Source organism: Phaseolus vulgaris, chromosome 9 (genome assembly GCF_051622355.1).
Source record: "Phaseolus vulgaris cultivar YP4 chromosome 9, ASM5162235v1, whole genome shotgun sequence".
Taxonomy (NCBI): Eukaryota; Viridiplantae; Streptophyta; class Magnoliopsida; order Fabales; family Fabaceae; genus Phaseolus; species Phaseolus vulgaris.
Window position 1 is genome coordinate 35,003,946 of NC_143506.1, and position 10,365 is coordinate 35,014,310.

A 10,365-nucleotide genomic window follows, 5' to 3' on the forward strand; every position below is an offset into this window, starting at 1 on the left:
TAAAGAATTATTTAGTAAATATTTGAGCGGGTATAAGTATGCTCCTTATTTGAGAGAGACGAGATACAAATTTCATATCTATAAAGTATCGAGGATGGGGACGATTATGAGTTTTAATTTGGTGATGGATGGATACAGTCAAACTTGCACCTTCCATGCCCCATTTTCGTCTCTATCTAAAATATGACATTGGAGCACCTCATACATAAGCATGTATGTATGTACATATACAGATGTAGTGTCCAAGCTCAAAATATTTTTTAATTGTAACATGTTGGGGAGGTGTTCAACATGCATTGAAGGAGAATGAGATATCGAGATTCAATTTAGAAAAAGGATAGATACAAAGAGATAAGGTGTTAATAGAAATCCCTAAAATTGTTCTCATTGGAGAAAAAAGCTTTAAAAAGTACTCTGTTTAGCAATAGCTCCTAACATTGCTCTATTTCAAGATAACTTTTCCAATTTTAGTAAAAAGAGGATAATATTATCTGATGTGTAATGCACACGGATTCAGTTGTCTCTTGTTTTCTCTTCCGTTCCATATCTTTTATTTCATATATTACTTGTTATGTATCTTCATTAACCCTATTATTTTTTCTTTTTAATGATTAAACTACAGGAGAAACTGGCAGAATGTATGAAGCGAATGTTGATGATGTTGGCTATAGGCTAGTGGCTATCTATACTCCTGTAAGAGATGATGGAGTAGAGGGGCAATCAATTTCGGTATCCACAGAGCCAATAGCAGTTGGTAAGATGAAAATCTTTATCTAATTAATAACATAGTTTTTGTATAGTTTACCTTAGACATTATGTAGTAATTCAGGGTGAGTGTTGAAATATTTGTTCATTTCTAGTTTTAGCTAAATGTTTTTGAATTCGTTAATATGATGAGCAGGCAATAAATATTTGAAAACTAATCCATTGTTTTGGCACCCTTAACAATTGGTCAGACTTTTCCCATATATTCCTATTTCTTGCAGATCCCACAACTACTACCCTTAAGCCCTGGTCCTTTTGCACTAACTAACCCTGTGTTGAATGTCGTGTGTGATCCTTCATTGTGTCTTGTTGAAAAGATTCACATTTATTGTCCTCATGTACAGTTTCTCACGTTTCGATGTATTTAATTTAGTGTTCATGTACAAGTATCTAGGATGTTGCATCCCTTATTATTATCCTTGGGAATAGTCTCCACTAATGTCTATCAAGAATCTATACTTATGGACTATATGCAAAACCTATGCACAACACATTCTTTTGAACAATAAAGCATTCTCAATCTCTAAATTCTGTATAGAATAATATGCTCCATCTTCCCCGAGTTTAACGTGATAATAGAGTAGCTATCTATTATAACCTGTCCCATTACAGTTCCATTGCCAGGTTTCCTTTAAATTTTGGATTCCCTTTACTTACTGTTATTTTCTCTCTTATGCTGTTTCCTCACACTGTTCTCCAGCGTTGTACATAAAATGCAAATTCTGTACGATCTCTTTCTCGCTAGTTATCTCTGTTGTTTTTTGTCTCCTCTACTGTATAAGGTTATCGATAAACTATATATAGGAAAGAGACATTGAACTGAAAACTGTGTGGTTTTGATAGAGTACGGATGCTTTATTTATTTTAAGAAAAAAAAATGATTAAATAAATACATGAGATTTAATATCTTCGCATAGTAAAAATATGATATGGGAATAAATAAAAACGTTTTTAATGCATATTGATCTATATTCTTTATTATATAGGATCTGCTTCTTGTGTCTATAATTAGAAGTTATCAATAGCAGATAACAGTCTATGGCAGTGAGCCAAAAATCCACCATATTTATATGGTAGAAGCCAGTGAAATACACACACACATATATATATACAGAGAGAGAGAGAGAGAACTAAACGAAATAGGAAAAATGAATTTAAAATGGCAATCTTAAACGAACAACAGAAGGATAACATGTTCAGGAATTCTAAAAACAACTAAAATTATGAAGTTCATAAAAATACCAAGAACTAAAATTCTGAAACATTCAAACCATAGCATCAATATATTGAATAGATAAAAGATTGAAGAACAAAAGCAACCATATACAGAATAAGAGAGAGAAAAGAAATGTGGGATATCGTCTGAAGAAATCAAGAACAGATGAAAACAAGCAAAGAAAAAGAAGTAAATGGAAGGGTTGCTGCAGTGGTCGGTTGCAGTTTAAAGGGTTTGCCGAATTGCAGATGATAAGAAAAGAGAATCACTAAGTTTCTCTCTTTTTGTGGTTTCACTTAAATAAGGGAAGAGTGAGTGTCAAAAAGCTATAACCTAAAAGTGGTTTATAAAATTGAAAATATATTCCACCTTGGGTGCCATTAAGGTGCCACGATAGTGGATTTGGCAGAATATCTTCTCTCTATATTTTCTACTGTCTTTTGCAGTTTTGCTTGTTTGGTTTGTGGGTATGGATACTTTGGACGTGTTCAGTTAAGCATTTTTTTTACGATTTTCTAGACAGAACATAACATTTTGTATGAGCTTTAATTCAATGCAGAGCCCGATGTTCTTAAAGAAGTGAAGCACAACCTTGAACTTGGATCAGTGAAGTTTGAGGTGGGATATTTATTGTCTTTACCATGTTGAAAATGTATTGTTGATTGAGAAATGCTTGTGATATACACTATATTCCTACACTATCAAGCCTAGCTAAGTAATTTGTTTTGTCTGAGTACCTGAAATGTTAAAATATTTTTTTGGATAGAAGATTGCTAAGTCTTCACTGCGGAGTCTTCCTGTATCTCATTGATTCATTCTGTTTGAGTTTTGCTCTAGATTTTATCTTTGCTAGAAAAATTGGTCTTTTTATGCTTTTCTTTAACCTTAGTTTTGAGATGTTTTACCTTTAGTGTTTTAATCCTTCATAAGCTCATTGCTTGTCTTCTTTGACAGGTATTATGTGACAAAGACCAAACCTCAAAAAAGGTATTCTATAGTCTTCTAATGTTTGTGTATTCATTTTGAAGTGGTGGAAAAACCCAAAAGGGACTGGTGCCAATTGTCATAATTTTTTTTTTTCAGATTTCATCAGTGGGCACATACGAGAGACGTATCCTTGAAATTAACAGGAAAAGGGTGAAGGTTGTAAAGCCTGCCACGAAGACTTCTTTTCCAACTACAGAACTTCGTGGTAGTTATGCCCCTCCCTTTCATGTAAGTTTGGGTGACTTAGAAACTCATTTTTCCTGATCCATTATATAATTTTAAATTCAGCTTATCATATATCCTTGATTTTCTCGTATTGATCTTTGAATGTATCAGGTGGAGCTTTTCAGGAATGATCAACACCGTCTTAGGCTTGTAGTGGACAGTGAGAATGAAGCAGATTTGATGGTGCACTCCCGACACATTCGGGATGTTATTGTTCTTGTGATTCGAGGACTTGCTCAGCGATTCAACAGTACTTCTCTCAATTCCCTTCTCAAGATAGACACATAAACTCGGTTACATTGTATAGTCATATTTGTTCCAGGAAAGTAGGTTGTTGAGGCCAGTTTTCTCACATTTTCTTTATCCTGGGTGCAACTCTTCTTATATTAAGATAACAGTTTTTAATGCCATAATCATTCTTAGGTCATTTGCGTTGTGAATTTTGTTTGCATTTTAGATTAGGGGTAGGGTAAGTATTATAGTATCCATGGTTTCCGAATCTGCTGTTTAAAAAAATATCCATGCATATCCTCCTCTACTCACCCAGCTCATATTTTATCCATACTTACTAATATAATATGCTTACTTCTCTATAAAATATTAATTAAAAAATACTACAAAATTTCATAGATTTCAATGTTATTAATCTTTTCCATGTCATGAGTACTAACGTTGATGACAGAGAAGGGTTATTGGTAAATATGTATATAATTTAGTTGGTCAAAATTCTTACTGTCTATGTAATGTATTTATACTATTTAATATCAGTGGAAAGACGCGTTTATACGCATGTTTATTATTTGTTTTTTTTATAATAAAAAATATAATTAAAATATTATAATAATTATTAAAGTTTATATTGAAGATATAAGAAATTAATATAGAAAAAATATATCAAAAAATAATTGTTTTATTAATTTTATATATTGTATTTGTGTACAACAGAATAATTATTATTTATTGGAGGTTTTTGAAAGTAATAAAATCAATAAATGATAAAACTAAATATGATAACAGAATGTGTACACTAAAATAAATAAAAGGGAATTATAGATGTTTTTAATTTAAACTAAAAGTTAGATTACATAATTTTGTATAAATATTGTGTTTCTATTTAAATAAAACATTTAATGTTGACTAAAAGGTTGACCAGGATCACTTTTAATGATAGGAGGAAGTATGTATATTAAGAACCAAATCGATCTAAAAATTTAATCAAAAATTTATAATCAATTAAAATTAAAAGTTTTTGTATCAATTTGGATTTTTTTTCAGAACCAAAAAATTTGATTTTCCAGTCTCATGTCAGAATCATTCCAAATAGAACTAAACTGAAATCAATTGTTTAAACATAATATTATTTATTATTTCATTTATATATATAAGAGAAATGTATGAGAGAAAATTTAATATGTTTAACTCTGTTCATTCTTTAAATATGTGGTGGTAGTAGGGGTGGCAAAGTGGGTCGGTCCGCCCTGCTTAGGTTGCGAAAATGCGGGACGGGTTGGCTCGTTCCGCATATAAAATGTGGGCTGGTTTTCATGATCCGCCCTGCATGCGGGTTGGTCCGCGAACTTGCAGGCCGACCCTTTTTTTTTTCTTTTTAAAGTAGAGGAGGAGTGGAACAGTTGCAGGCGAAGCCACGCGGAGTCGCGAGCGGAGCGAAAGGAGAGTGTGTCGTGTGTTGTGTGTATTTTTTTGGAACAATGTAACTATGTTGTGATTTGAGTGAAAACCTAATTTTCTTTCACTCAAAGTTGTCACTCCTCCACTGGACCATTGCTGTCAAGTCAATTAATTTTTAATTTTTTTTTGGTGGGCTAGCGGGCTAGCCCGCCCCGCCGTGCTGCTGGCCCGTGCGGGCAGCGGATTATGCGGAGCGAGCTAATACGGGTCAGCGGGTTGAAAACGTCAGCCTGTCTCGTGTTTTTTACTGCGGGCCGCGGACCAAACGTTCGGCCCCACTTTGCCAGGTGGTAGAGAAATAACATAATATATGTAACATATAAATGAGACCAAATACATGTATGGATATGTATGGATAAATATGCAAGTTATTCATATTTCAATCATTACTAAGTTATGTTTTAATACAAATTTGATGTTGTTTTATTAGAACAATATATCATAGAATCCAAAATATTATATTATTAAAAAAAAGTATAGATACGTGTATACAAGTTGGTTAATATGTTTTAAATACATAACCCTCTCCAGAGTTCATGAGTTAGTTGGTGTAGAAGTTGTTCTCATGTACATGCAAATTTTTACTTAAGCACATAATGGGGAAAAATAATGTAAGTTTTTCAAATTAACAAGTTTGAATTTTTCGCAATAGGGTACCACCATCATGGGAAGACATAGCTTAAAGAAAGAGAGATCTCAACCATATTTGTTAGAGGCACTTTACCTTTAATTTCCTCTATAAATACTACTCCAATGTCTAACTTTCATATTTCAAGTAAAACAAACATTTCTAGCATCATTTTTACTTATTGTACAAACATGGGACTATGTATAGATACAATTCACATTTTGTGTGTATAAATTTATGAACTAAGAATAGTAGATTTTTTATAAGCAAAAATTTATTAAGAAACGGGGGATAAAAATACTTGTAACTCCAAAAGTTTTGCAACACAAAATCAAAATGAATAAAAAAGAAAGGTTACATAGTCAATACAACAATAAAAATATGTAATAAGCATTGTTCATTTTGGCTTTGAATTATGTTTGCAATTTAACATATATTAAATCCAGCATATATTTTGAAATCAAAATAAGTAATGGTTAATGTTTATATATTTTATTTAAAAAAGTAAAAATTATAATTAATTGGGAATATATTCGAAAGTAATGTAATATGTGACCAACTAGCAAACACATTGAGCAAACACATAGAGATAAGTTAAGTCATATACTAGCTAGATTCAGGATTTGACTCACCAAAAAATTGACAAATGATGATAGTAACAAGTGTAGATCCTTAACAAAAGTCATCAAAACCCATAATTTATATGCAAAAGGACATTACTAGAAAGAAAGAAAAAATTGTATGACAATGACATAAGTTAGTAAAATGGTGATCAAGCTGGTAAATGAATTATTAGATTGTAATTTTAGTTTTTTTTGTTGATTTTATATTTCTGAAATTTATTATTATTCTTTTTAAAAAAATATTTTTAATTATAGTTAATTTTAAAAAGGAAAAATGATAATTAAAATTATTAAAAGTGATATTTTTTTTTTAAAGTAAGGTAAAAAGATTACTTGTAGGTGCATAATGTAAATAATCAATGTATTTTTCATTATCCAAGAAATATTAGTTTATATAATTTACTTTTATAATTTATTTTTATTTCTAACAAAATATTAAGCATAAGTTTTATACTGTTGAATAGTTATTATTATTTTCATAACGTAAATGGTTAAATCATATAGCTAGATATAATCATTATTTTATATTATATTATATTATATTATAAATTATGTGTCTTTATCATTTTATGCACAAAAATAATAACAAAATGAATTTAATATATTAGGAATGGAATTTCTTTTATATTAGTTTTAAATTGTGTAAGAATAAAAGAAAAGATAAAGAATATTTTTACATTTTATATAATTTTTAATATATTCTAATTATAAATAGGAATTTTAAAATATAAAATATTTGTTACATAAAATAAAACGTATAAGATTAAAAAAAATATGTCTCAAATTCTAAAACACCTTTTAATAAACTACATTTCATTTTAAGAGATGATTGTTATAAGTCCATTACTTAAAAGAATATAAAAAAAAAATCAAACGTTAACGTATTGTAACATATAATTTTTGAAATCATTATATCCCAAAACTTTTATCTTAACTAAATAATAAAATTTTAAAAATAAAAATTATAAGAATAAATAACAAACTACATTTCTCTTTACCTAATCTATTTGGATATGTCTCTTTCAGAATTTGATTGTACCTTATAGTAGTTTGAGAATTAAAGATTGTTCTATTCTAAATAGTTTTTCAATCAGACCTTATAAGTGTTGGCTAATTTCTTGCTGAGGAAGAAAAAATTTGAAGTAAAGGAAGTCACCTTAAATAATCTTACTTAATGAATTTAAAATAGAGTTTGTTTCACTGTGAAAGTTTTAATGGCATAATCTGTTGTGCACGTGAGTTTGAAGTTCATTTATAATGCATGAGTCTGAAGTTATTTAGTTGCTTATCGAGTTGGGAATTAATGTTCTGTAGATGGAATTGAAGTTCTTTCTTGTTTGACAATTTAAAGCCTCCATTTCCCTTTAGTTTTAAAAAGTAAAGTAAATTCATTTACTATATTTCACAGGAAATAATTTTATGTCATAGCATAAAAATGTCGCTTTGAGTTAAAACAATTTTATTTTTCGAATAAAAATGTCGCTTTGAGTTAAAACAATTTTATTTTTCGAGTTGTCTTAATTCTAATGCAAGAGGTATCGTTTGAGATACTCTATTTAGTATTTCTAGATCAAACGTGTTTAACTAGAGTTATCATCTCAATCACTCTAGTGAATACATCTTTTGATACACTCTCTTAGTGAAACTATTTTTTCTCAAACAAGAAATATTGTTTAATATTCATGTTCAAGTGATTTTTCTAGTTTTTATGAATATGTATGTCATGCATAACTATATATATATATATGCATAAAATATTGAACTGAAAAGTATATTTATATGCATAAAATATTGAATATTGAATTGTATGTTTCAACGATTTATTGTTTTATTTAAAGTGAATTACAATGTATGGATGTTATGTGAATTAATATTTGAATTTGTGTATTAAGTATCCGAACTATAAAAGATATCTTTGACTTCACTGGTAGTCTAAGTTACATAGACTAAGACATCAAATAATGAGAAGTTAAAGAAGGGTTTATTACACATATGACATGTCATGTGTTTTGAATTTTGGAAACCTTAAACTTATCCTGAACCAATGAAAAATATTTGTTATATGTGGATTCATGTGTAATTTGTATATATATGTATGCATTGTATACGTGTATGACGATATAATGATAAATCAAGTGAAATTTTATTTGTATAAGGAAATTATTATGAATTTGTGATGTTATAATAGTTTTTTTGGATTATCTAATTATTTTTTACTTATGTCATTACCTATTATAAATGTATTGAGTACACGAATAATTCACATATAGACACGAGCAATTCTAGATCCTTGAGTTGAGTCTTTGATAAAAACTCATTTAAGTTTTTAGTTATTTATGATGAACAACATGTATATATATTTTACATTTTTACTAAATTTTATTTAAAGTATTGAGTATTAGGGTGTTATAGCATTGATATCAATCTTTAAGGTATCGATCACTTACTTCTATAATTGAGACAAATTTTCTTACACGGAACATTTTCCTTATGAGAATCTTAGAGAAAATTAGTTAAAATAAAAAATATTAGTTAATTTTAATTTATACAAAGAAAATATTTTTTTTTAATTTTTCTTATAGAGGATTTTTACATTTATACATAAAATAATTTATAAAAGTTATTTTTATTGAATTTTTCTCATGCAGAGTTCTTCTCCAGTGGAAAATGATAATTAACTTTTTTTTATTTACTAAATGCATTCTGTATTTACAATAATTATGAAACCATTTTTATTATTATAACACTTTATCACTTAAAGTTTTAATTTATTTTTTTAATTGTAACTTTTTACTATAGTATAAGATTCACAAACTTTTTATTTAAAATTAAAATCCAGAATCTAAAATTTAATGTGATATAACATGTTTGAAAGAGAAAGTTTTTTGTGAAACTAAATTCTTAAACTTATAATCTGAATATATATAAGTCTGTATCACTTATTAATACAGAACCATAATTAAATGGCCCAATTTGAAATCTCAGAAACAACTATTTTCTACATGCCTGTGGTCGAAACACATTCATATGAACTTGAAGTTTCTTCCAAAAGTACATAAGAAGTGAGTGGTTTTGAAAAATATTCACAGTGGTATGGAGTTGTACGTGCATGTTCCCTTCTACTTTTCAACACCAACCATAACAAGATTACAGAAAACATATAAAATTCACCTACTGAGATTGCACCTACTATGGCCCTCAGAAGAAGTATAAAAGGGCATGATTGTTGTGTGTTATTTTCACCAAACTAAAGAAATGAATAACATGGTAATGGTTTCCTTAAGCTCCCTTTTGCTCCTCTTTGCATCTCTGATTCAATCAGCACTTGCTGAATATGGCAGCAACCCTCCTTCTGAGCCACCATCTCCCATTTATAAGCCTCCAACTCACAAAACACCCTCCTTTTACAACCCACCAATTGGGAAAACCCCACTCAACAATGCACCATTTCAGAAACCCCCACTTTTTAACACCCCTATTCAAAAATCACCATTTTACACTTCACCATTTCAGAAACCCCCACCTTTTGTGCCACCATTTTACATGCCACCCTTTGAGAAACCACCACTTCAGATGCCACCCTTGGAGAAACCACCACTTTTTGTGCCACCCCTTTCTGTGCCACCCTTTGAGAAACCACCACTTTTTGTGTCACCCCTTTCTGTGCCACCCTTTGAGAAACCACCACTTTTTGTGCCACCCCTTTCTGTGCCACCCTTTGAGAAACCACCACTTTTTGTGCCACCCTTTGAGAAACCACCGGTTTTTGTGGCACCCTTTAAGATACCACCACTTCACATTCCAGCATATTGCACATGTTTCTGAAGTAGTGCCATACATGTCTAGAGGTGCAGTGATTTGTGCTAAATAAGAGGTAGCTGCTGCATGCTACCATTCTCATGCTCTCAGTATTATTATAAGATGCAATCTAATAATTGTGTCATGTATGCTTTTATTTCAATATGAAAATATATAAATGTTGTTTAGTTTAAAAATTACGAAATTTAATGCATAATCTTGTTTGAATGTGAAATATAAATTAAAAGAAATAAGATTTTGATCATTTATAATTTATTATAAATTACATTTTTAACTGTAAATATATGGGATTAACTTTGTCTAAAGAAGTTAATGATCAATTAAATATGTGTTGATAAAGTGGTTAAATTTCCTTACAAATGGTTAGTTCATGAGTTCGTTGACCACGACACACAGTTGACTACATAATAGAC

At 29.7% G+C, this 10,365-nt stretch overlaps 2 protein-coding genes across 3 annotated transcripts in view; both read left to right on the top strand.

Moving 5' to 3' along the window:
- Window positions 1-3,620, top strand: part of AIR9 (Outer arm dynein light chain 1 protein) — a 32,223-nt gene extending 28,603 nt beyond the window's left edge. For both annotated transcript variants that reach the window (XM_068628299.2, XM_068628298.2), the window contains exons 33-37: window positions 623-754; window positions 2,541-2,599; window positions 2,936-2,968; window positions 3,065-3,196; window positions 3,305-3,620. In XM_068628299.2, coding sequence (XP_068484400.2) covers window positions 623-754; window positions 2,541-2,599; window positions 2,936-2,968; window positions 3,065-3,196; window positions 3,305-3,481 — 533 coding nt within the window. In that variant the 3' untranslated portion in view covers window positions 3,482-3,620. The remainder of the gene's footprint in view (window positions 1-622; window positions 755-2,540; window positions 2,600-2,935; window positions 2,969-3,064; window positions 3,197-3,304) is intronic.
- Window positions 3,621-9,379: 5,759 nt separating this feature from the next.
- On the top strand, window positions 9,380-10,128 carry LOC137822418 (uncharacterized). The gene has a single exon (XM_068627306.2). It carries the CDS (start codon window positions 9,389-9,391, stop codon window positions 9,956-9,958), a length of 570 nt encoding a protein of 189 aa, XP_068483407.2. The 5' UTR covers window positions 9,380-9,388; the 3' UTR covers window positions 9,959-10,128.
- The last annotated feature ends 237 nt before the right edge of the window (window positions 10,129-10,365 follow it).

What these genes read in the sequence shown, in the direction of transcription:
- LOC137822418 (XM_068627306.2), top strand. Translation starts at nt 9,389, where the DNA reads ATGAATAACATGGTAATGGTTTCCTTAAGCTCCCTTTTGCTCCTCTTT.